The 27,442-nt window shown below is 34.8% G+C and overlaps 1 protein-coding gene across 1 annotated transcript in view; it reads left to right on the top strand.

Moving 5' to 3' along the window:
* DNAJC1 (DnaJ heat shock protein family (Hsp40) member C1) overlaps positions 1-27,442 on the top strand; it is a 108,865-nt gene that overhangs the window by 28,020 nt on the left and 53,403 nt on the right. Inside the window, exons 2-6 of the mRNA XM_066198951.1 lie at positions 9,437-9,538; positions 10,217-10,263; positions 16,394-16,559; positions 17,422-17,519; positions 18,584-18,677. Coding sequence (XP_066055048.1) covers positions 9,437-9,538; positions 10,217-10,263; positions 16,394-16,559; positions 17,422-17,519; positions 18,584-18,677 — 507 coding nt within the window. The remainder of the gene's footprint in view (positions 1-9,436; positions 9,539-10,216; positions 10,264-16,393; positions 16,560-17,421; positions 17,520-18,583; positions 18,678-27,442) is intronic.

Below are 27,442 nucleotides of genomic sequence, written 5' to 3'. Positions count from 1 at the left end.
GAATAGTTTAATTAAAAAAAAAAAAGTTTTACTTGTAGAAATTTTTGCTTGTTTTTCTTGTTCAGCTGGATCCTTATTTTCATCTGACATTGTCAAGTAACCTTGCTTATCATATCTGTTCTGTATTACCATCTTTCAAGGTTAAAGCTGGTAATGGATGGAAAAGTATTCTAAACTCAAATTATATGGATGCCTTACTCGTGATCATCTACTATGGGATGACTTTCTTAGTTTGGAGCAGCTGCTGTGTAACAGGAAAAATCAGCCTAATGCCTAGTGGTGCAAGACATGGAGTGGGGTCCCATGGGTTTTCATAGCAAAGAAATGTTTCCTGCCACCTCTTTTTATTTGCTACTCCTTTTGAAGCCCTTTTAGGTTTTGTGAAAATCTCACGGACTTTTCCGGAACGAACATCTGTCATCTTCAGTGTGACAAGAATACTGTCTTTCAGCTAGGACCTTTTAAACTACAAAAACAGATGCAGTAAATCCAGTTGGAATATTTTCAGAGTAATTATTAAATTGATCATCAAAAGAGTATTTAAATTCTAAAATATAGGACTGTTAGTGACCTACTGTACCCTGCTGTGGCAGAGCTGGTTAAATCTAAGTCCCGCCTGATAGATGTGTGCAAGGCTCGTTTGTAAAAGAGACCTCAGCAGTCTCTTCCAGTGATATGCTAGTGTTGCTTATGGGATGTTTTCCTGGTACCTAACTTGAATCTTCCTGTGCTGCCAACTGACTGATAGTGCTTAGCCCTGGGTAAATCAGACAAAGCAATAATTAAAGTTTTCGTTTAAAGCTACGTTTTGCATGTTTAAAGATGTTGTTTCCTTGTGTCAGCTGCCTTTTCTGTAAGCTTAAGTCACCCTTGTTATTTGGTTTCTCTGAACAAGTCACTGTTCTATTCTTCTAGACCTCTTATTAGTAAGATTTTTTTTGTTTTTTTATCATCTGAACATGCTCCTGGCTGTCTTGAATCGTATTGTTTAAAGTGGATGCAGCAATCTGCGGCTGTTTTACAATTCCTGCATGACATGGCCCGGCTGCTTGTTGCCATACTGCTCGTGTCACAGTGCTGTGCAGCACAGAAAGGCAGCGTCGTGCCTCTGACTCACGGCTCAGCTTGTGATTTACTGATCATTGCTGCCTAACTGCTTTCTTCTATCCTGTGTTTTTGTAGTTGGTGAATTCTGGCCAGATGTAGACCATTAGTCTTTCACTTAGGAAATAATGTCGTATTTTTTTACCGTGATTCTCCATTTTGTCCAGATCTTTTCAAATTCTAGTTCTCTTCGACTGCATCATGTAGGTTTTCCAGGTTAGCGTTAACTACCTGATTAATCATGATTCTATAATTCACCTGCTGGTTAAAATACTGAGTCTGGACTTGGGACAGGCTTCATAAAATCCTGCTTGATACACCTTTTCATTTTTGACTCTTAGAGCCTTTAACTATTCAAGGTATGATTTATTTTCTTTCCATTTTGTTTTGCACTTGCAAGAGAAGCTTTATGATACCTATGTGTCATTCGTCTAAAACAAGATTGTACATTAAAAGCATTACTAAAGTCAGTGTACAAAAATGGTCACACTATTCTTTCCAAGCTTATTTAACTGTGTTCTTAAAATGTTTCATGAAGTTAAGCAACAATTTCGATTATAAATTAGAGTATTGTATAAACATTGAGGACTGCTGGGGACATAAGGTTGTTTACACCTGTTTTTAAACTAGTGTGTATGTATAGATGTGAAAATCTATATGATGAATGTGTCTGGGTGTATGGGCATACAAATTGGTGTCCTTCACTGCTGATAGGCTGAAGAAGTTGCTAATAAATAGTTAATATTTATTCTAGAAATGAATGCCTGTGGGGATTATTCACCTTGTAAATGTTGTCGATACATAAGATAATGGGTAGATTTTTGAAAACTTCGGTGTCGGAGGTAATTGTGCTCTGTTCACTTCTTGTATGGCTTTATAATGTTTTCAGTCATGCCTCCTATATCCCGCCTCTCAAATGCTCTTTCTTCATTTTTTGGCCATCAGAAGGAGGGTAGCAAACACCTTACAAAAATGTGGAAAGTTTTAGCAATTGAAGTTGTAGTCACAGAAGTGACAGTAACTGTTAAGGTGACACAGGAATTCGGTGATTAGAAGCGCAAGCAATTTTAGGGGGATTATTAATTTTCTTTTTAATGTAGGTATTTAATTTTTGTTAAAACCCGAGTCTGTAGTTGTTATAAATCCCCCTCCAAAAAATTACCCTTGAACTCGAGATCAGGGAAGTGTTTTTTTGAAAAGATGTCTAGGTATGTCAGAGTGTATGGGTCGGTTCTGGTGGAAGGGTGTAGTGACAACAGGAATAGCAAAAGGAGGAAGAGGTGAAGGTGTGGTATGGATGTAGCCTTGCTGATTTCCTAATTTTCTTTAATTCCTTATGCTAAGAAAAGAAGCTGGAAACATTCTGAAACAGAAATGTAGCAAGAAAACTATATAAACAATCCAATAGCAGCATATTTTTGTCATTATATCATGGGAAGGGTTGGAAGTTGTCAGATGCAACACCCCAAAATCTTTGCTCATGCTCCACAGCGGTGAATGTGGACTGCATGCAGCTGTCCTTGGGTACAGTGTCACCTCTTGTCAATCAAGGGGCTGTGTTATCTGAGAGCAAAGGCATTGAGCATGAAATGCACTGCAGGAGACGCCACATTTTGCTTTCCCTGCCAACCTGGGCTGCAAAAGAAGTAGTCTTTCTTTGTAGCAACTTAGTTCCTCTGAAGATGTTGCAGGATCAGGAATTTTGTAGATGATGTTTTTATGTGAGAGCTGTAGGCTGAAAAACTCAGATATGTAATAGGCAGATTTTAAAGAGAACTCACTAGAAACAGCTTTCTTTAGCCTGTAAGACATACGGACACACGCATATAAAAATAAATATATAGGTATATATATAAATATACACAACTATCTATATTACAAAGATATGTAGCACATGTAACTATGTAAAGAGGAAATGTAATTTATCAAATAGAATAAAAATAAATATGTAATAATGTTCCTGGAAAAGCATGTGAAATGAGTAAAGAACATCTACTAATTCCTTCCTTTTGAACTATCAGAATAAAAAATGACATGGAAATAAAATACAGCAGTAGGAAGAATTTTTAATTAGTCAATATTGGCTTGAGTTATCCTCAACTGTTGTTTGGTAGCCTCCATCCATTGTGAATTTGAAGAGTAATTCTAAATCTATTGGGAGCTGAAGAGTGTTTTCTGCATTTCAGAGACAAAGTTTATGTTAAAATATAAACTTATGGTTGTACATGACACTGTTCTCTTGGATAATCTAATTTTTCCTGAGTAATCAGTTTCTGAAAAAATGCAGAAGGTTAAGTAGCTGAAAGGAAGAAAAAAAACCATAAATAAATACCGTTGGTCAGGAAAACCTAAGCCCGTATAATTGCACATTTCTGAGGAGAACACTTTTTTTGGTTTCTCAAGCATGAGGCAGCAGAATTTTCATTCATTTGGCATGCTAGGCTGAAAACAGAGTCTTCTTTCATTTGACACACTCCCCTGGAAACAAACATGCCAGTGAGGGGATTGTGCCAGTTATCAGAAGCTTACAGGAATACATTGTGCTGGTTTGTATTCATTTTCATTTCATGAATTGCTTTAAAACTTAGCAGCATAAAAAAGCATTAAAACACCATTTTAGCATTATTTTGAGTTCCTGTATATTTCCCTGCTGTGCTGTCATTCAGTTTAAATCAAGGGAATGTTGTGAGACACATGGCTGGGTTTGCAGCAGAGCAGAGCTCTCCTCCTGCCTGCGGATGCTCAGAGTATTCATCTGTAGACAAGCAGCAAATTTGAGTTTAATTCATTTTACATCCCTGGAAAAGATGAGTGTCTTAGAAGGAAGTTCAGTAAAAATAAAGGTAATTGAACAAAGGTTATCCAGCGAGAAATTTAAGCCAAAACTCAGCTGGTATCTATCAACTATGAAAGTTCACAGATAATGCTTGGTCTTCTGGGAGACACTTGTTTTCCTTTCCTAGAGTTATATTCTTCAGGATTGCCATCAGGTCCTTCCCACCTCTGGAATTTTCTACAAGATTCTATTTCCCTCATAAATGTTTTTCCACATACAGACTTGGCAAATTCAGGTGTATTTCTTGGAACTAATCTGGTCACAGGAGCTTAAATTAGGACCAGGTTGCAGTGAGTATGTGTGAAGTAAATCTGGGAGTGGTATTGAGGGTCTGTGTCAGCCTGTGCTAAACCAAAGAAGGGGTAAAGAATAAGGGAGAAGGACCACAGCTATATGGTTTCCATCCTAAGACTTACCTAAGAGTTGTGGAGTCACAGCCCTCACTGTTCTGTCCCCATACCTTAGGGTGATCACCTCCTTAGTGTCTCACTGAGTTCCTTGGTGCTGCTTAAGGAATGAGGACAGTGGATATTTGTTGACCTACAGTCACGTTTGGTCTCTGACACTCAGGGTTCTCAGTTCGCTGTGGACTTCACATGAAGACAAACAGGTAGATAGTATCACTGTTGACACAATGTTTAATAGACCGGGGTAGCTTCTGTCCAGTTATCTGCACCTACTTGTTTGTGAGTTTTGTGGGACAGTTTTGTGTACATCCTGCAGTTTGAAATCACAGTAAAAAAAACAGGTGATTCTGAATTTACAAAGCTTACTTTATTTCCTTTTCTGTACCCTTCTGCTTCAGCTTGTATGGCTGATGCTCACCAGAAGGAAAGTAGTGACTTATACCCTCTCTTCTGCACAGAAGTACTGAATGAAATATTTTTTTTTAAGAAACCCCATACATTTGAATTGCTCTAGAATTAGGAAAAAAAAAAAAAAAGAAAATTAGAAAATCCAAACACAAAAGTTTCATAGGTTTGATTGATAGTTTGGGAAGACTAAAAAAGGCCTCATGAAAGCTTGCCTGCACTGATGTTACTTACAAGTTCAGACTTGAAATACAGTTAGCTGGTGCTCTATACAATTGTCACTTTTTGCCATATAGCTTCAGTTAACATAGCTCTGGAAAATTCTACACCGGCATTCAGCAGCACTGCAATGAAATAAATAGACTGATGTCATTTTCCTTTCACCCATTAACTAGTGATTGGAGAAACTGCAGGGGAATAGAAACGTGATTTCTATCTGCATAGTTGGTTCCTGGACCATGTGCCTTCCCATTGCTAATAAAGATACTGCCACCTATTTGAAGACATTGGCAGGCATATTTAAAACCCAAGATGAATTGAGCACATTTACTGTGTTAGAAGCAGTTGCTAAATTGTGAGTAACTAAGTCTTGTTGTATAACTGCATTGCACTCAAGGGAACAATTTAGGTTTTGAATTGTGTATGTTGGTAAGTGAAAACTATGTAGACATTGATTATTTTTTCCCCTTGACCTAATCACTGTTTGCCTATGGCAATATCTGATATGTTATGTGTTCACCAAGAATTGTCTTGGGAACACAATGAGCCTTTTTTTTTTTTTAAAGCTTCATTAGTAATCATAGTTACATTAGGAATAGAAGGCAATGGAGTAACATACTTGTAGTGGGTACTACACCAGTTGATTGATTTATTGTTAAGGTGGACATGAACTCTGTGGGACTCTAAATGTGTATAGGCAAGGGAGGAGACCAGATTCAAAACTTTGTGCATCTTGAGCAGAAATTTAATTTTAAAAGAACAGAAGGCAAATGTGCATTTGTATATTTTATTTATTTATTGTTGTGAAAAATTCCTTTCTGTGTTCCTACTTATATATTTGTAGTATGAGAGAACTTTCCTTGGTAATACTAGAGAATATGGAAATGATGCTGAGTAAAATAAAATTTAGTAATGTGTTTTTCACTGTCAGAATTCAACAAGCTGCCAAAAATACATCATAAATAGGAAGAAGAATGTTTCCTCTTCTATCCCACTCTTTGAATGACATGTATTACTCTTCAGACAAAAATGTGAAAGTCCAACAGAGAACCTGAAGAAATGTGTTTAACTTCTGACATTCAGTTGATTCCTTCAAATGTTAATTTTGTTTCTGTGCTAAAACACTTGTTTGAAGTAGAAGGGATTATTTTAAAAATGTACAAGATTGAACTTCTAACTTCTGCCTAGAAATCATGTAACTAGACATATGGACACTGAGGAAGTGTTGGGCGTTAAAAAATGAATACTTGCATATTTCCATACATAAGGAGCCAGACCATGGCCTACCTAAGTGTAGACTTGAAGTTATGTATTTTTGAGAACTAATTCTAGCACAAAACAAGGAGATGTTCAGAAGTATGATAGGACAATATTGCTTTGGAAGGATAGTTATTAGGAAATAAGGTGATACTCATGATGTTTGTATCCACGTGAGGGTGACAGTGTGACAGGCTTATTTGCCATAATCGGTGGCAAAACCTGCCAACGTGAAGCAGTGTTGGAGAAATCAGCGAATGCTCTTGCTGTCTGTAACATTGTCAGCTCCTTCTGCTATTAACTGAGATGCCTATACAGGTTTTACTTTTCCTTCTTTAGATGTAATTGAGATTGCAATTTTTCTTGTAAATAAAGCAATCTAACATGTTGTTTCTTTAAAACAAGCAAAGCCTTGGTGTGGTCATGGCTTTCCCTAGTCTCCAGACTTCTGCTGTATTATGTAAAATAATGTCTTAGTCTGCAGAAAACACCAACTTTCAACTCTGTGTTTAAAAGCCTTAGCTTTTATGGAAATGTTACTGAAGGTGGCCAGCAGAGTCAGATCTCTCAGAACAGCTGACAGCAGTGTGGGAGGTGTTTCTTTATTGGTTGGAAAATAATCATTCTTTGTAGCTTATTTAGAGTTATACACTGGTAGGAAGTTCTGTAGAGATGAGAGGCTTTTCTCAAAAACCAATGACTTGTTCAGGTCCTAGAGGATCTGGAACACTGGCTGAAGATGCCTAACATTACCCACACGTAGCATTAACTGGTAAAATATTTGGAATGTACAATGGTCCACTGTGTTGTGTTTGGGGATATTGTAGAGAATAGGTTAGCAGGCAGATTTACTGTTTTAGAAATTAATACGTACCAGTTGTAACAAAATAATTGATAGTAATATCCCGTTAGTTAATTATTTGTTGATATTTTAATGCACTCTTCAACCTTTTAGAGGTTTAATTACAATAAGCTGATATGTTGATAAAGATCACTTTCATGGTTTAGATAAAACCATGACCAGTAAACTATTTCCTGTTTTTTATTTGCCATAGTAGTGTTTAAATAATTATATTTTGTTTGAAGACAAGCCCATGTTGTTCAGAAAGTGACTGACTGGGTTGGTAGATGAGGGGAAACAAAACAATCTCTACATTATTTCTGGTAACTAAGATGAACAATCTGGTTTTGTAAATTTATACATTTTAATCTCAACTTCTCAAGGTGAAACAACATAAATATTTAAGCAACTTTATTATTTCAGACTTGTCTTTGGATCTTTTGCTCTGCTTAAGCATTAAACAGATAAACTACCTTTTGTCTTGATCTCTTACACAAATAATCCTGCTGCTCCCAAATAAAACTAAAGTTTCAATTTTTCAGATACAACTGAAAACACTGTAACTTCTTTTTTGCTTGTTTGTTGTTTGAAGTAGTTGGAAGTATATTGCAGAACAGCTTTTATGTTAACATAACATATTAATAGCTTAATATGCTTTTTAACTGTTTTTAACTGTTAATCATGAGTGCTCCAAAAATAATAGCCAGCACATCTAAATGTGTGGTAGAGAGTAAGTTGTAGTTAATCCAAAATACAAATCTAGAGGTACTCATTTGTCAAGGTTATCATGGTGTCAATCCCTAATTTTTAAAGGATATTTCTACATCCAATTTTCACATGTATTTCATATAAATCTATTAAGTCTGCGCATCAAGGATTTAATGTTTCTTTGAGCTTAGAATAGATATTTAGTCACTGTCTCTTCCTTCCCCTTAGCTGAGAGTTGAAAATAAACATAAAACAATGGCAGCATGAAACAACTCATTGGCAGTAATCAATCTGGAAGCAAGCTGCTGTTTGAGCAGAGGAATTCTGCTTTGGTGTGCGCACGCTTTAGAAGTAGCTGTTGAAAATGGGAAAATTTAAAAATGGATGTGTGGTCTTTTCAGGAGAAATCTTCTTTCAGTAACAGAAATATTTTCCTTTGACAGAGAAGAGACTATGGAAACTTTGGTCTTTTATTAGGGGAAAATACGAACTTCCTTAAAATATGGTTTCCATGCTGAATTTTCACAAATTCTGCTTTTCCCCCTGTTTTTCTCCTTCCCCTCATTCAGTCTTTTTCTATTATTAACTCTGGGTCCAAACTTGTACACAGCATTTTAATAGCCTTATGTTATAAAACCAAAAATTATAAAATTAAAGTAATGATCTGTAATAAAAAGCCTAGCAGACTAATTACAGTATTGCATTAATTATTATCCTATTTCACTCTGTTCTACAGCTAATTCAGGTCTGGGTTTTTAATCCCCATTTACACTGTAATTTTGAGAGAGAGAATATACTTAGGAACAATATATATAAAGTCAAAAAGTAAAAATTGTCAGATAAGCAGTTGATTTCTAAAGTGTTGCCTTGGTCATGTTAGCAGTAAAATGCAAGTTATTCTGTTTAAATGTTATGCTTTGTGTATCTTCTGGTGAGGATAACACCTGTATGACATAGAATACAGCTCTTGATATCTTCATTTTTTGATATCTTTATAGCAGATACTAAATAGCAGTCATTGATTCAGAAATTTGCATTTGTGCAGCTTAGTTGGTACATCATTTTGGTTTGAGTTTTATTTTTTCTCCCAAAATGTGTGCAATTCCTTTAATGGTTAAGGTATAGATTGATGTCAGTGCTACAGTGTAGCTCCAAGACTGCAATTTGAAGCTACTTTAGAAAAATACAATTCTTTAGACATGGTGAAACTGAAGTTGAATGGAAGTCCTATTAGGAGTGAATTGCATGTAAATATTAATAAGGGAAGAGTTCCTAGCAAGTCCTGAGTTTGGGAAATTGAGCATGATAATTTGCTGAAATTATGTCTGTCTTGAAGATATGCAGATGCAATAATTTTCAGTTTTCAGTTGAACTTTTAAATGGTGCAGAAGTGCCCAGGCTAGGCTTTAAGCGAGAAAGTGTTTGGAAGTATTGGCAAATGTCGTTGTAATGGATGTATGGTAATGAAAGGAGTTAAGATGAAAGATGAATTGGACTGAATGGCTGTTAAGTCATTTAGGCTGGGCTGGTTGCAGGTTTGGTTGTTAGATGTCTCAAATTACATTGCCTTAGTTCCTACACTTGCTTGGCTGTCTTCAGATCTTCAAAAAGTTCAGGGAATCGATTTCTCACAATTTGCTTTGTTTTCCTTTTTTTCAGGATGCTTCATCTGCAGACATTCGGAAAGCGTATCGAAAGCTTTCTCTGATTTTACACCCAGACAAGAATAAAGATGAAAATGCAGAAATACAGTTTAGGCAAGTAAGTGCAACGTGTGGCAATAAAACTTTTAGGGGAAAATAGAATTTTTATGTTGGTTTGGGTTTTTTTTTTTTTAGTAAGAAGAGTGGTACACATATGAAATTAGTAAGTTAAACATTGAATTACATTTTTGTGGATGTAGCTAGATTAAAACCTAATACACTTTTTTGAAATTAACTTGTTCAATAACTTGTATTTTGTATTTACCTGTATATTAAAAGTAATTTGCACATAATACTTATACTATTAGGAGGAAAATGTTTTGCACTTCCTAAAGCAGTGGGGAAAATTTCTGATCATTTCTCAACACAGGTCCTAGATAGACATAATTTGTTGGGATGAAAATAATTAATTTTAGTTACTTTTGAATATTTATGGAATGAAATAACATGACTTTGTAATTAGCTCTACCTTTAAAAATGTACCTGGGGCAAAAATCAGCTTACTTAATTTTAGTAAGAGTTGCTTGTTTGTGTCTGATGACACTTTGTATATTAATATATTACTGTTTCTTTTGCTCGATGGGTTTGCTACTTAGTGGTGTAGGGAAAAATGAAAACTAGCAAAGGTCATTTGTTGGCAAATGTAAATGATACTACTGTTGAAATTTTATAAATTCAAAGATAAAGTAAAATCTTCCTGTGTTTTCTTTTTTTGTGTTTTGTTTGTTTGTTTTAGTTGGTGGCCATCTATGAGGTTTTAAAGGATGAAGAAAGGAGGCAGAGGTGAGTTAAATTGCACAGCTTTTTAAATAAAGCATTTATACCAGTGCTATATTCAAACCCTGTTTGACTTAGTTGTAACACTTTATATTTTTTTTTGCATAATTTAAGTTAGTAAATTATATGTAATTGTTGAATTAAAGATTTTTGTGGCTTAAACGGCAAAGTGGTATTTTTGCATGGCATACTGTTTTTTCTCCTTTAAAACTAGTACTTGAAAGAACTTTGAAAGCTAGCTGTTATTTCAAGCAATTTTTAAAAATTCTTAACAGCTATATCAGCTTTTTTTGCTCAGTTGTCAATATTTTAAAACTGTGATTCAAAAGTGTTGGCCCCTTATTGAAATGTCAGTCATACCACCCTGTATCAGTAAAAGGCTTGTTGTGTGATATTTAGGGATTATTTCCATTGTATGTTGTCTTCAGCATTGTTTTCTGTTGCTTAGTTCATAGGGGATTTTTTACTTTCAGATGTATTATCTCTAATAGTGCAAACTTTTAAATATTTTTTTAATGAATGTTAGTTGTCCTTTCTGCTTCAGGAGCAGTTCCAGCAGTACCTGGAAGGGGTAGGATAAAGAACTGGAAACCTGGGGCTAATTTGCTTTCTGGAAGATTATTTTGAACTTTTTTCCTTGTTTTTAAACAAATAGGAATGTCAACCAGTGACTATCAGAAAAACTGAGACACTGAAAGACTTTTGGGTTAGTGTTTTAGTAGATCATCTTTCAGCTTACAAGTCTTTAAACGAGGTTTTATGCGACATTTCTTGAAGGGATTTTGGCTTTGTAGATGTCTTGGCAGGAGTCCAGGGTTTATAGTACAGATTATCTACTTTTTTGATAATCCCCTTTTCAAGTGTCATGAAAATGTACTTCATAGAAGCACTCTTGGAAATTTGTGGGGGTTTTTTTTATTTCATCCATCTAAGGAGAATTTAATTGTGAAGTTACACTTAACAAAAGTTAAAAAAAAAAGAAGTTAGCTAAATGATTTCAGGCCACTTAAAGTGAGTTATCCCCCAGATCTTCCCAACTATTTGTTTATAGCATTGTTTGCATACACTTCAGAGTGTTGCTTCTCTGGAGCTAAGTTCCTTCATGGAACTTGTAGGAATTTCCTTGCAGCTGTGATAGAAACTTTTTGCATGAAGCTGTGATGCAGTAGCTTGCAAAAATTATGGTTTAAGTCTTGCATACATTACAAATGTGACTAACTTACTCAAATACTGTTAATTAGCGCATCAGTGATTACAAATGAGAAGTTAAAGCAGCAGTATGTTGTTCCATCTTAGATTGATTTGTCACTAACATATTTTGTACATAGACAGTGTCTCATTTTTCTTGCACAATGTATGGTTGATACTGATTTCATAATTGAATAAATAGAAATGTGGTGGATTAAACAGTGTTTACTTTCAGAGAATTTTCTGGAAATAATATGCAGAGTTTAGAAATAACCTGTAAAGCAGAGGTAAATGGTCTCATTGCTTTGAGAAGCCCTGTATTGATCAGGTTTATTGCGCAGTGTAATGATAATCTCTCTCTGAGCTCGCTAACAGAGGGTGGCCTGTAAGGTATTGTTGTAACACATCTCTAATATACAAGTCTTCAGTGTGATAGGAGCTGCTGTCCCTGTTATGTTGGTTCTGTTGTAAGGTAACTTGAGCTGTGCACCAAAGGAAAGGGTGGGAGTTACTACTTTTTGAAATCTTTCTACTTTAAATGTTGGTATTAGGCTTTGAACTGTGTGAGGTGATGGACATAGTGAAATAGGCTCAAAGCTTACTCAGTGTCCCTGCACTGGGCACAGACAGCACTGCGGCCTTAGGCTGGCAGCTGAGCTGGGAATCCCTTCACAACTGGACACCGGAATGGTTTGGGGCAGGGGTTTATACCACCGAGAGAGGAGCGAGCTGCAGGTTTCTACTTCTGGGCAGTGAAGTCAGCTGGACCTGGCTCTTCCTGTTCCTCTCAAAAGTGATGTAATCGTTCCTGGTGTGTTTAGAGAGTGGAGCCAGCAAAGGCAGGAATGAGGTCCTGCACTGTACGAGAGAGTGATGAACTCACTTTGAAACAATAAAACCCTTTCTCTGTGAATGTCATTCCTGGTGAATGTCAGAGCTGTTGTTCATTTGTGTGAGTACAGAAAGAGTGTTTTAAAAAGGCAGATCTGTTGCCTATCTATATGCTATTATTCTTCTAAAGGCTTTGTGTTTTTCTTATTTATCAGTGAATTTTTACTTTATCTGATGGCAGAAGCCTTTCTTAAAATATTACTGTTCCTGTACTGACAGTGATACCACTGTGCTTTAAAGCATGGTTTTCTTGTTTGAGAAAATTATATAGTTGCTCGTGAAGTATACCAGTATCATTAGTAGTACTGCATCATATAGTAATACTACCATGTTAGTACTTCTCTGCTACGCACTTTTGAGTGAAACATGGTCAAAACATTCAAGTATTCTGACAACAAACATACATGCAGCATCATTTATTGTCTCACTCTTTAACATTAAATTAAACATACATGCAGCAGAACACAATATTTTATGTTTCGTATACACGTGCCAGTGTTAAATTCTACCGAAAATTTTGTCTTTAGGGTATGTGGAGATAGGTGCATTTCCTGAAATACCCTTCACCTTTAGGGCATTTATTGGTAAATCAATATGGTGGTGATGAATTTTATTAGCCTTTGATATTCTTAGTTTATGAAAAAATTGACAGTTTTATGCACTTCTGTTAATTGTAATTAGACAAAACAGAAATCTTAAATCTTAATTTCATTGTTTGTTACCTTTTTAAGGAGTTTTTTTTTCCCTACCAGGCCAGTCCTCTGTAATAATGTTGACTTGATTACAGGAAACATTTTCAAAGGGATCAAAATACACTTGTGTAGAGTAAGAAAGGTGTCTATCTTAGTTCTCATTAATAATTAAATGTCTGTATTCATAGGTAGAAATTGTTCTGGCTGATGTGCTGGATGTCTTTGACAGCTTAAGGAAAATACGCCCCCCAAAATAAAATCCACCAGTGCAATCTTTCCATAGTTCAGAATAGTCCTCATTAATTCAAAGTTATAGTATATAAACTACATCAGATCTCTGAAATTATTTGAAATATGAAATGCAGTGGCTCTCTTAAAGGAATAAGTAAATTATAATTATATTAAGATTGATGATACTGTAATTACTTACTACAGTTGGATTTTTTTACTTGCAATGCAATTGATTCACAAAGAACTCTAAAAATTATTTTATGAAATTTTACAGAAAAAAGGAAATGTTAATAATCTTGCAGTTTGTTACTTTTTGTACAGGACTACCAAGTCTTTTATAGAATGCTGAGTATTTTAAAATAAATACTTAACATAGTTTTAAGTGGGGAATGTTTTTGGCTTTCTGTTTCTGCACTGGTGCTTTGGGATTTTGGTAGCTTGTTGACTGCTACATTTCAGAGACAACTGGTAGGCAAACTCATATGTGAAAAATTTGCTGAGTTCTGTGTGCATGTTTGTGGAAAAAACCCTGCAGATGTGTCTTTTCTTTTCAGGTTGTTTTTTTTCCTACACAGAGTTACGATTAATATAGGTTGCCAAAAGAATAGAATTGCTTTGTAATTAAATTCCAAATGTACTTCTTGATGCACATGGATTAACTGTATTTCATAGTTAATATAAGTGTCTATACAGGAATTATTTAACGAGAAACTTGCTTTTAATTAAATCACATTCTAAATTTGAAAATTAAGATTCAAATTTATGAAAGCTGCTGAGTTTCAGTAGGATCATTTTCCAGTTGAAAACCTAAAAATCATTGATATCTTTATTTTTCAAATACAGAGCTTAATTACTATTGAAAGCGGTGATTTATCTTTTAACAGTATATATTCTAAAAAGTGGGTTATAATAGAAGCGATCTTCCCTTAAAATGGCCAGTCGTGTGAGCCATAATGCTCATTGATAGTAAAATCAATAGAGCATTGATTCGGAGCCTTAATCCGGGGAGGCTGTTGTTCAGAACAGCGGCCATGGCCTGGTAAATACCCAGTGCTGTTTAAAGCACTTAATGCAAGAGGCTCTGCTGTCTTAATTTATTTTTTTTTCTTAACAGATAATTTATAATAGAATGTGGGTGCAAAATGTTAGGTTGGAATCTTGGTTTGCATATTACTATATTGTTACCATCAGCATATATGGACTTCATTTAATCAGTAGCCACTTTTTCAGTACATCAGTTAACAACCCTTAATATATAAGAAGGCAACTGCTTAATAAATGTATATTAGTAATAAATTAGATTGTAAATGTATTTCTCTGAAGATTTCAAAGGAAGAACGCCTTATGGAAAACCTTGTTATCAACCTAATTTGTTTTAAAGATGTTTTTGTTTCTAAAATATTCTCTTGTATTATCAGTAAAATCTTGTAAATATCTTCATATTTTTAAAGGTTAAAACTTCTACTTATTTCTTAAACAAAAATTAAGTACAAATTTTAATTTTAAAATAACATCATAAGCAATTTTTCTGAACAGAGTTTGTGTTAAGGTATCAGTAGTTAATTTGTTCTGACTTACTGGGAAAGGAAAAAAGTTATTAGTTCAAATCTTCCAGTAATAGATGTTAACTGTAGTATTCTCATAGTTGTAATGGAAGACAGAATTTTGTAATATGAATTTTACTTCTGGTACCATTCAGAACACAGCAGAATCCTGAGGTGTTAAATCTTTTATGCAGACATAATGGTGCCAACTTGAACAAATGTATTATCAGAAGTTAGCTTTTTAGATATGCACTATATTAAGGTATATTTTTTAATTGAAAACCACTGCTGCTTTTTCTGCTTAAAATGAATTTGCTTGTGGAAATTTTTTTTAGTACATCTCCAAGGTATCAATTTAATAACTATCAAAGTAGCTAGTGCAGTTGTTGCATTTAAATTGATTTACATGTCAAGACTGGCAGTTTAGCAGCTGCGCTATTATTCCTGGATTGGTCAATTTACTTGAGAAAAACCTACTACTGAGTTCTACTGACCTGCATGACAATATAGGCCCTATTTCTATTCCTGTAATTAGGCCTGCGACTAACTCAGAATATTTTTAATTAAAATATTTTGGTCAATGTGTTGCACCAAATTAGGCCTTTCAGTGCAGATTTAATTCTGGAAATGGTGTGATTAGAATATGTAATGAGTTGTGTTCAATTTAAGATTAACAGGTTGTGCATCTTGAGCATACAGGTTTTTGGGTTTACTGTAGAGAATTTTGTTTGAAACTTTACTCTGAAAAGTTAATTTTAAAAACTCTGGTTTGTGTGTCTGTGGTTTGTTTATTTTTAAATTGAGCAAATACTGTAAATAAAAGACCTCAGGCATACTAAGATATTTCAAGACATTTGTGTGAAGGAAAAGGGATTGTCATAAAATAGTTTCTGTACAGTTGGTAGGGTTAGTAATTAAACAGTTTTAAAATAGATTGATTTTGAAGACAAAATAGAAATAGTTTCAAATAGAAGATCAAAAACTGGTGAACTTTGTTTTCAAACATCAATATGAAGCCTCTAATTTAAACTCTTATCTTACAAAGAAGGTATAAGTCTGGCATGTTTTTACCTAATGGATTTTGTGGTACTAAAGGACAAAAACAAAAAGCAGAGATACCTCTCCCCTCCCCCCAGCACTTGTGCGTTTAATTTGTAAAAGAAAAAAGGGTTTCAAGTGTTTGAGACATTTGTTCTTGGCTGCCTATTTAGTTGTTATTGGGTTGTTACTTACTTCGATCATGGAGACCTGCCCACTGATTACTGAGCACGTAGAACACTTCGACATTTCTGGAAGTCTCTTCAAAAGTGAATGAACTTGGAGGGGGAGGGGGATAAGTGTTGCAGGAACATTTGAATTTTTTTTCCCTGCCCCAGTGTTTGGAGCCTGTTTGTTTCCACATGCAAGCCTATCTGCTGACAAAACAAGGCATTGCTCTCAAAAAAAAAAAAACCCCAACAAAAAACTAAATGATCTTTTGTGTGTGTATTATTCAAGCACTCCGTGGATTATCTTTTGTCTTATAATTGGATGGTTTGGCTTATTTCATTTTTAGCTCTCCATGAAAGCCTGTTATGTTTGCTACTGTAGGTATGATGATATTCTGATCAATGGACTACCAGATTGGCGACAGCCTGTGTTCTACTACAGGCGGGTGAGAAAAATGAGCAATGCTGAGCTGGCATTGCTCTTGTTCATTATACTCACAGTGGGTCATTATGCTGTGGTTTGGTCAATCTACCTGGAAAAACAGCTGGTAAGTATTGGTAATAAATCAAACTTGCTTCAATTATTAGTACTGAATTTCTTTTAGAAGTTTGCATATTATAGAGATCTCTACCACTTCCCCTGATTTGAATTTGGGGTTTTTTGTATTTTAAAATTATTATATTTCAAATGATGGTAATTACAGAATGAGATATTCAGCATCTCAGAAATAGTAATCTAAAAACAACTTAATTTTTTCTAGAATTTGTAGTAAATTGCAAGAGCTGGTGCTGGGATTTTAGCTGGAAGGAAAAGAGAAAGTCTATTATTTGTTGAGGAAGAATCATATGCTACTGTAGTCATATCTAGGGTTTAAAATAGTCAGGTTTTATTTGTTTAAAAGTCATACTCTGCCTTTGTTCTAAGCTGAATGCTTTTTTGTTTTGGGTTTTTCTTAACAGGGTGGGAATTGGTAAGCAGTATAAATTACGTTATTTTTTGATAATTTTTTTGTCACATAAAAAGTCTGTTGCACTTAGACTAAGAAAAAAACTAAGCATAACTTGAAAAATATTCATACATTAGCATCTATTTACATTTTTTTATTTTCCACTGCATTATTGAAGTTGATGAATGAGAAAGGAGGCAAGTTGAATGCTTTCTCCTCTTAGAAAACTTTGATTGCTATGGTGATACACATGAGTGACAGAACTGGACTTCATGTGTGTTTAAAGACTGGATACCATGGCAACAGTTATTGTTAAGATAGATCATTTTACTTAATCATGTAGGACCCCAGATCCATTTGCATGAATGCTACTCTACTGTTTACCCTTCACAGAGGAGTCCCAGTAACATTTGTGGTTTACATGCTAATGATAACCTGTAACCGTAGTTCTTTCTACATCAAGGATGAACTGCTTAGCAGAAAAAAGAGGGAAAAGAAGAAAAAAACGGGTGGCCGGAGTACAGATGAAGCCAAACTTGCTGCTCTAGACAAAAATGAAAGGTGGGAAAGAACTCTTGTTTTCTGCATTTTAAAACATTCTGTCAGCTACTGATAGAGTTCTCTCATTTTCTTTTTGCATCTTTGAAATACTCTGTGAGAAAAAAAGAACTGTATTTGCAGTAACAGCCACTGCTGATACAAAGTGTGCTAGTTTAGATATGTTTTCATGTTTGGATTTGTAAATAAACATGTGGTGTTTATTCAGCAGATCAATAATCATTGAAAGATCAGGGCTGAATTAAAGGCATCTCATAAAAGGGTATTATTTCTACAAGTTGATTTTAGAAGATTTTAGAACTTTCCCACTTTAGGGGTTTTTGCTTTTGATTACAGTTAACAAATTTCAATTTATTTGAGCTTTAATTTATTACTATTCCAAGCAAGGAGTTTTTATGGGGTTTTAATGCTTGTCTGATTAAATGCTTTTTATCTGAGTAACTTAAAAATAACTGTGTTGGTAAAAGCTTCTAATACATTGTTTGTCAAGGAACACATAGGGAAATAGTGACTTTCAGGGCACTCCAAAAGATACCACTATTTCTTCTATTGATTCATAGAAAGAAATAAAGGGTTTAAATAGTTCACACAGCAGGGGCATGAACTGGATCAATGAGGGATGGAGATCAGAGACCATTCTGCCTGTCGTCTTTCCTGATGACATCAGTGAGTAATGCTCCAGTGAACTGCAAATGACATTAATTTTTATGTATTGTTTTGTTTATGCTACAGTCTTCATATCTGGTTGTCAGCACTTGTGAACACTTGGTTGAGGCTTGAGTGGTTTTTTGGTTTGTTTTTTTTTTTATTTAAACTAAAGTGATTATGTGGCTTATGAATTTATTTTCTTGAAGAAAAGTCTTTTTAGGAGATCAAAATGCAGAAATTATTAGAAGTTAGCTGTTACATATTTGGAATTAAATGTTTTAAATGTATCTTTATTATTACATAGTTAGACATTTTTGTGGGAGTTGACAAGTGCTAATCATCTTAAAGGAAAATGGGAAAGTTCTGGCTTAGAGATTGTGTGGCAATAATGAAAAACCTACAATTTTATTTGACTGCAGGGTACTGGACAAACCACAATGGCATGACTTACTTCCATGCAAGCTGGGAATATGGTTCTGTCTCACAGTGAAAGCTTTACCTCAGTTATTCCAGGTAACAGTAATGATGTTAAATTGTGTTACTCAATTTTTCTTGATGGTGTTATTATGCATAATCAGATGTGTAACAGTTGTTCTTAATTAATTTTTTGGCTCAAACATATAGCATATATAAATATATATATATATATATATGTATGTATGTATATATATATGAATATATAAAAAGAAATTAGTCTTTGGAGGCAAATTTGCTATCATAAGTTCATGGAAATATGAACGTATTTTAAATGGGTATTAATCTTAACGAGCTTGGAGAGCAATTTCTGTTAGGCAAAACTACAAGAATAAATGATGGGAGAGGGGTGATATATATCTGTCTGATTAGGAATAGCAATGTTTTTTAAGTGAAGTTAACAAAAATACTTTAATCTCAAATCAGCAGATGCTGTGCTTTCATAGCAAATTTTAATATGCCATTTAAATTTGGGGTAACAGTGACATTACTTTTTATGACGGAGTTTCTTCCTTTAATTCACTGAATAATGATACAGGTTAATACCTGAAATTGCTGAGGTAAAATAACAAACGTATGGTTGTAATTTATAAACATCAATGTGGCAGGCTTGCTCACAGTAGTTGTGTTTTAATCTAATACTATAAACTGTAAAATCTAGCTGGTTTTCAACCAACACAGGCATTGTCACATCAGTTACCAGAATAACTTTTTTAATATCACCTGCTCCTTCTTTGCATCTTCCTTAAATATGCTGTTTAGTTTTTAATACCTTTGTCACTGATAATATGAATCAGGCAAGGTGAGGTGGATTTTACTTTGGATTACTGAAGTATCAAGTGTTAGTTTAAAAGTAGAAGTGGTAGAAATGGCATCAGTGTTTGGGTTTTGTCTGTGTTCAAGCTAGAAAAAGACTATAGTTATAACTCCTACTCTCCTATTTAAACCCTTGTAAAAGTTATAAATGCAGTAATGCCTTCCAGAATCCATTTTTATAGCCTTTAGATTTTCCTTCAGAGGCAAAAGTTAATCTCTGTCTCCTAAAATTTTCATCAGAACTTTGGGGCTGTTTTATTAAAAAAAAAACCAACACCTTTCTTTTTGCAAGTTTGTAAAGCAGGTTGATTATGCTTAATCAACTGTTGTGTCCAAATTAAGCTTTGATGTTCATTCCTCATCAAGGTGAGTCAGAAAATAATTAGGGTCAGCAAACTCTGTTGCTGCATTTTTGAATCTTTATTCATAATTATAGTACTTCCCGTTTTGCTTTAATTGCAAAATTTAAAAAAATCACACAATATAGTAAGATTAGTGAATAATTTAAAATTAGGACTTCTTATGAGCTTCTTATAATTTTTATGATAATAAGATAGTTTTATGTCAGTATAACACGTTTCAGGTTTTCTGTTCTAAAAGCAGCTCCTAGACCTGTCAGAAGTGGCAGAAAAAAACCCAACAAAAGTGATGTTTCATGCTTTGTAGAACTTAGCCCTTTTTTGGATTCCTATTCCATTAAATTAATAGTACTGGAAAAAAAGCTGTCCAGCAACTCCTGGAAAATTTGAGACCATCAAGCAGGGGTTTGGTGGCAGGGGAAGCATGCTGTAGAGGAAGTCAGAGTAGGAAGGCTTTGAAGCAAAGAGGAAGGAAAGAGAGAGGGGTTCTAGAGTAAATTGACCCACATGTAAGTGACGCTACTGCTTAACCGCAGGGTTTGTTTTGTTGTTGTTTCACATGACCCACTAGTTATGTGAGTTAAAATGCAATAAACCATAAATAATCTCCAATGTTAAAACTATTCAGGATTTCAGGTGACTGAAATAAATTATTGTAGCTTATTATTTATTAGTTAACAATACTTGAAGAAGTATCACCTCTTCTGAGGAGCATAAGAGCAGCAGTGACCTCATGTTGGAGCTGTGTTCTGAAATGACAGTTGAAAAGATACCTGGTATGTTGCAACTACCTTGACAGGGAGACCTCTGGGTTCTGTTTGATTTTGGTGTATCTAACATTTTGGCAAGATCTGCCTTAATGACCAACATGAAGCAAAAAGTTATCTGTACTTGTAAGATTATACCCTGGTACAGAGGTATAATGTTTTAAATCTGAATGCTTTTTTCTTCAGTGGTACGCAGGCTTGAGATTTCAAAGTACTTAATGCTTTAATATAACTAAAAGCACTAAGGCAGAAGAAGGTGAAGGATCCTACAGATACTGAGTATTGTTACGTGTCGTATTGCAAGTGGTTGACATCAGGATGGATGCTAGAGATTTTAGTTGTTTGTTTTAATCTAAATGATTTCTCCAGTCATTTAAGAGCCAACAAATGGTTTGAGAAATCTGTCGTTCAGCTGCAATTAATCCAGTTGTAGATTAACTTGTAAAAATGCACCCATATTTTAATGAACCATGTTTGGGACAGGAAAGGGGAAGACTTAGCAATGTTTTTAACTGAATGTTGCTCTGCCATTGAGTTTTTCAAAGCCCTGCCAGTAAATCAGCTGAACCGTTTCCTCAAACCAATGAAACAGAAGTACCTGCCTGTAACGGACACAAGTTATTCCTCAGAGGAGACTTCATTAAAGAAAAAAAAACCAAAACAAATCAAACATAACGTCATAACAACAATAGCAGCAAATAAAACTTTTTAGCCCTTCTTGTATTTAATTTTTTTTACCTAGCATCCATCTCCCCCCCTATAGTTAATGTGAATATTCTTCTTGAAACAGCTGAGGATTCAGGTTGCTGAGCTTCTGCTCATGCCTGGCTCTCATTTATCCAATTGAGTGTCTTTCTCCTACTTCCCTTCCTCCTTCAAAATGTCAGATTTCAGAAGGAGGCACTTAAAATAATTAAGGTGGGCCTTCACTGAAGAAAAATGCATTGTTTGCATGCCCTTGTGATGGCCTATGCCATTTTATTGTAGCCTGCATTTTATGTCAAGAAACTGGACGAAAAATGTGTGAGGGGACTATGAGAGAAACTAAGAAAATGAACAGGTTTTTTAAACTGTTGACGATTGCATTTTGAAGAGAAAATACATAGTTTTTTATATCCACACATTGAGTTTAGTTAAGTTTAGGAGTGAAAACAGCATTTTAAAGTTTGTCTGAAGAAGCAAAGGGAGAGAAATACATAAAATGCATCATAAATCAAATATGTGTGCTGCGAAAGAAACACTAAGTGGAGTGTAAATTACATTGCCTATTACCAAGTTTAATTCTTGTAGTGTAGGATAAGAAAAAAATAGAAAAAGAATGAAAATTGTTTCTTAGGCCATTTTAGTTAACGCTTTCGTGAGTATGACTGGGAAAAAAGGCAATATATTTTAAAAAAAAGGGGGGGGGGGGAAGAACCCCCAGAAAATCAATTAAAATGCTTATTGAAACTGAAATTTCTTCTTAGAATGAAATAAACAAGCTACATGTAGTGTGCAAGAATTTCAGTTCAAATTGTGTATGTAATACAGACCAGACAGTTAAGTGTACTTATGTTTTGAGGGAGAACTGCCGTAAGTAAATTGCAGTTGACTAGAGGGTGATTTTTTTGTTGGATGTTTGGACATATAACTTAAGAAAAATGGTCTTTCTGAAAAATGCTTTTAATTATTCTTCACAAAATTTTTCCTTCAGAAAACAGAAGATAGGCTTGTTACTTAGTGGTCCTGTCAACTTTCCCTCCACTCTGATGTGGTGAAGCTTAGCAGTGAATGTCTTTATTTTTCACTGACTGAATTATGACCCTGCTGTTGTCCTGAGGGTAATGGAGCAGAAAGCTTTTTTGTTCGTTTTGGACAGAAATGGTTTCTTGTTAAAAAAAAATAAAGTTTCCTTCTTCAATCTGTAATCTGTTGGTGTAGAAGACACACCCTAGCAGTGAGCTGCTGGGAGAACTGGTGGCTCACCAGTAGTGAGAAGGCAGTTTGAGTTCAGTACATAGTTGCACTGGGTATAACCTAGTGAGATTATCAAGAAAGCTTTCAATTACAATTGAAACTTGTGTTTATAAAGACCTTTGTGTAGCACAAAGTGAATTAAAACAAAAAAGCCAGTAATTTATTTTTATGTAGACTACCAGATGGTAATTACTGTAGCTGATTTAGTAGTCTGGAATAGATTCAAACTAGTGACCCAGAGGTGTTTAATTTCTTGGCTTTTTTTCCTCAGGTTTTCTTTTAATCCATGATCACAATTCAACACCTGTTTAGAGATGGTTCAGCTTTGGCCTTAAACGGATTGGCAATGTGTCATTAAACTCAAGAGGCTTTGCCAGCAGGGCATCTCCTTTGGCAGGTTAGCTTCCAAGCAAGATTTGATTAGGTCAGCAAATGTATTTGTGGGTTGTTTCTGTCTTCACATGTGACTTTATATGAAATGGTGTGAGATTGAAACAAAATTTATTGCATTTAATAACATATGCCTTAAAAATATTTTTTTTTAAACAAAGGATTTATTCAAGTCAGAAAGGTTAAATATCTCTCTATTTCCCACCTTTACAGGGTTTTGAGGGTTTTGACATGTTCCAATTTACTGTACACCACCAATGTTGGTATAATTTGTGGGGAGCGAGCAATTGCAGGATGTGTGGCACGAGTGATTGCCCATTTGCTCTGTTTCTTGCTATTTCGCAGCTGTTGGGAGAACCAAAGTAAGGATGAAGCTCTTGACCCTGAGGTCAATTAGAAGCTTAGAAGCAGGTCAGAGGAGAGTGGATGGTAAAACAAGTATTCTGAGTATATGCAAGTGAGCAAAAATAATTTGTGTCTAACAGGGTGCTGCTTGAGGCTCTGGAGGAAAAATGTGCTGCAAAAATCCTAAAAGTTTTAAATAAATGTGAGACAGTAAAGAAATTTGCTTTTAATTGCCTGCTGTGCTGTGGCAGCTTCTTTATATCACTTACTGTAAGTCTACATGTCCTACCACGAGTATGAGTGGTTCATGTGTAGGAGGCAATACTGGCTCTCAATTATTGTCACTGCTCTGCTCTGGTGTGAGGCTTCATGGGGTGTGAAATGGGTCCCAGAGAGGCCTTGCAGCCCTGACCACTGTTTCCCCTTCTGGCTGCCTTTGTCTCACCTCTGGGCACGTGGAATTGCCAGCAGAGGCTGCAGTGGCACAGCCAGCTGCTGGTCACATGGTGCGCCCAGGCTTGGGAAGCAGCCACAACTGCCCACGGGCTGTACGCAGCTGAAGAGCCTCCCCACACCTGGGATTATTCTACAGGCAAAGCATGATTTTTTGATTATAAAAGAGGAAGTAATGTAATTCCTATTTGTTTACTAGATTGCCTTTGGGCAAAGAGGTAAAAATGCCAAAGAGAAGTATAAATCATAATGTTCAGCTCTTTTTAAAACACTATTTCTTACCATAACACATTGATAGCACTGGTTCAGAACCCTATGCAAAGAGTATTTTTGCTGTGGTGTAATGGTTGGAATTTTAATTGCATGGAAGTACCAAATTGAAGGTCAGCTGGTGGAATAAATTTAATTTACCTCTCTTTTTCTCTCTTTTTAATATAAATTGCATACAATAATACTGTGGTCAAAGAGACAAAAATTTGGTTCAATAGCTCCATAAAAGTATTTATGTTTTTAATGTAACAAAAATTATTCCAAAGAAAATTATTTCTGTAAACTGATTTTGAGTATGCTTGTGAGAAAGTTTTCATTTAACGGTGAATTCTGTTTATATCAGTCCCTTACTCAAAGAACTAAAATGTGAGGTGTTTCTATCACAAAATCTGAAATGAAGATTCTCACACAGCAAGTTGTTTCAAGTTGTCTGCTTGCTTTCTCCTAATCTCCAGTTTCTTTTGAGGTAGACCAGAAAGCCAGGAGGATTTAATTTTTACTGGGGGGAAAAATACCTAAACAACGAAAACCCAAAAACCACAAAGCAAACAAACCAACGAAGCCTCATCACCCTCCCCATAAATCAAGGAGAATCTGAAATGACTGAGTCTTACTCAAAATGAAAGTTTTTTATTCCAGAATTAATACAGTTTGAATAAATGCTGTATCTCTTGATTTACAAGCAACAAACAAAAAACCACCTAAAACACCAACTAAGACCTCAAACCCTAAAAAAAAAGGAAAGAAAGCCTGGAAAATTCTGTATCAGGAATTTCTCTATTTCTGCTCAACTCTGGCTCAGCTTTCTCTGGGCAATCTCAATTTAATAACATGAGATTATACTGATATAAAGAGAGAAACTATATTTTCAAGAATTTTTCAGTATTGTTCATTCTTATTTATGATTAAATATGAGGGTAATCACAGGACTTTCCTATATATGGCAGTTTAAATATAATTTCGAAATACTAATAGCATAGCAGAATTTTGCATTTCCAATACATTATTTTTTCATTCTGTTCCTTTTTGGAAAGTATTTATTTGAATTTATAGCATAATAAACCAGCATATATCAGCCCCCTTCTTTATGCTTAACTAATTATGTGTTATACTGCTTTTATGGTGAGAAGAAATTATGTATTTGTTTTGATGATTTTTTTGGAAAACTTCTTAAACTCCTGCAAATAAGAACATATTTCTGATTAGGTAAGGTGGGGTATTAGAGCTTTCCAAGCTTTGTGTTTGTGTCTCTCTTCTCTGTATCTTTCCACCTCAGAAGTACAAAAATACTGCTTTTCTTATGTCTGTTCCTCTTGAAGGTGAAGTATACATTAAGTATAAAATGTTGATGTTTTGAGCTATAAAATTGTTACTGAATCATGGGGAAGGAGCTTTAGATTGGGAGAGATTGTCAGTGTCTTTAGGGCCCTAAAATGTTTGTATTGAGACAAAATGACTGCTTAAATGTATCACTTTGGAAAAGTAAAAAATCTGAGCATAAATCTATTTAGAAATACTTACACTACCAAAACTGAATATTCTTGAAATCAAATATACCTGTTTAGACTGATTAAAAGCTAATGAAGAACAAATTGAAAGGGACTTATTTACATTAAGGCAGAAGTTTTCTTCAAAGAACTTCTATGTTAAATGGTTTTCCAGTGTTTTTTCATTTTGTCCTATAAGGTCTGATATGCATAAAATTTGTGTCTGTGGTTAAAGTATTTACTCAGGTATGCCTTTTAATTTTTCTTTACAACCTGTAGAGCCATTCATTTTTTTTTTGTGGGAAGGATTTGATTTTCAAATCTTCGAAATCCATTTTGAGTAAAGCCTTTTGTTGTTTTTCTTTGCTATTCTTTACATGTATACACTTGTGTATGCTTCAAAATGTGCAGTTTCCCCTTTTTTTGTTATTATGGTACTAGCCATAATAATCTTACTGATAAGATGAAAGACTGATGGTGCCTTTGTTACCTGCATATTACTCCATTTGTAGTGATAATCCATTTTATATCTATAAAGCAACAATACTACCAAATTTCATTTACGTGCTTCTGACTAGTTTTCTTTGTTGTTCAGCTATTGTGTCTCATTTTCATCTGAGCCACATTTCCAATTGTTCTGTGATTGACGTGCTGGAGAGATTGACAGTTACCCCCTAGTGCCTGCTGTCTGGAGATCCCACAAGCAATAATGGATTTTACACCAGAATTTAGCATCAAATATTGGCTTTCAGTGTCAAATGGGTTAAATTTAAATGCCAGTTAATTGTAGCCATTTCAAAATCATAGCCTTAAACCAAATCGTTTTTGGGATATCCATAAGTCTGAGTCCTGCGTGTGCCGCGCAGCCCAAATGTCTCAAACTCAGTAGAAATGAACTATTGCATTTACAGCTGTTTCTGTTTCCTAATTTTGTAAGAAGGCCAAACCTTGGGAGTATAAGGAAAGTTTCCGGTGTGGTAGGGAAATCTTATTTCAGGTAAACCAAAAAGAGAACCAGTGCTGATCCTAATTTTGTAATTCGAATATGTCTCCTCAAAGCCTACATGTCTGCTGTTAATGCTAGTCCTCCTGTAATTACACTTTTTTTAGCCACAACTCTACTTGAAAATACCCCTTTTTCTCAATCCTAGAACTATTAGCATGTGAGATGCTCTCTTCTGTAATGTTCCAGAAGCAGAAAAGTTACATAAACCCTTTAAAACTGCTTTTTGTGTACAGAGATTTCCTACATAAAATTGGCAAAAAAAACCTTTCTATTTCCTGTACCCAGTTGAAAAAGAAAAATAGAGAGTAAGAAGAAGTGTTTTGGAAGGAGGTGAAACTTTACTGATCTTTTGTGGGAATTTGTCAGAGTTCTTCTTCAAGCATGCTGACCTCTATCTGTGAGATGTCTCTAAACCACTACAAACTTCTGCTCAGAGCTTGGTCTCGATTCCTGTCATGTGCTTTCCAACCTCCTTCAAGTAGCTTTGAAAGGGTAGGTGCAGGCGGGACATGAACGACTCCTGTATCTTTGCAGGGAGAATGGGATGATTTCTACCATTAGAGTCAGCAATAATGACTGCTTAGCTCAGAATTTTCTTTTCAAGATTTCTTAAGGTGTCTTATTACATGTTGATGATACCAGGTTTGGTTTAAATACAGTTGAAATTATATAAAAAAAAATTTACTACCATTTTACAATACATTCTGCATTCAAATTGAAGTTACCCTTTACGTGTAAAAAGTGGTACTGTTAGTGTAATAACACCAAAAAGTATTTTTGGGTAAAAAGATCTAAGATTAGATCCATCTAATACTGTAATTAATTTTTATGTAATACAATAGACATTCTGCATGCCTGATAAAGATAAATAACAATTTTTCTATTTCAGCATTTCTGTTATGGATTCCTTGTGTTTTAATGAGCATAAAAATCTCTTAAACTGGTGACATTAAGA

This window comes from Chamaea fasciata, unplaced genomic scaffold, assembly GCF_029207755.1.
Source record: "Chamaea fasciata isolate MVZ Bird 193981 ecotype frontalis unplaced genomic scaffold, bChaFas1.0.hap1 SCAF_1, whole genome shotgun sequence".
In the NCBI taxonomy this organism is placed as follows: Eukaryota; Metazoa; Chordata; class Aves; order Passeriformes; family Sylviidae; genus Chamaea; species Chamaea fasciata.
This window is presented reverse-complemented; position numbering and strand designations above follow the sequence as displayed.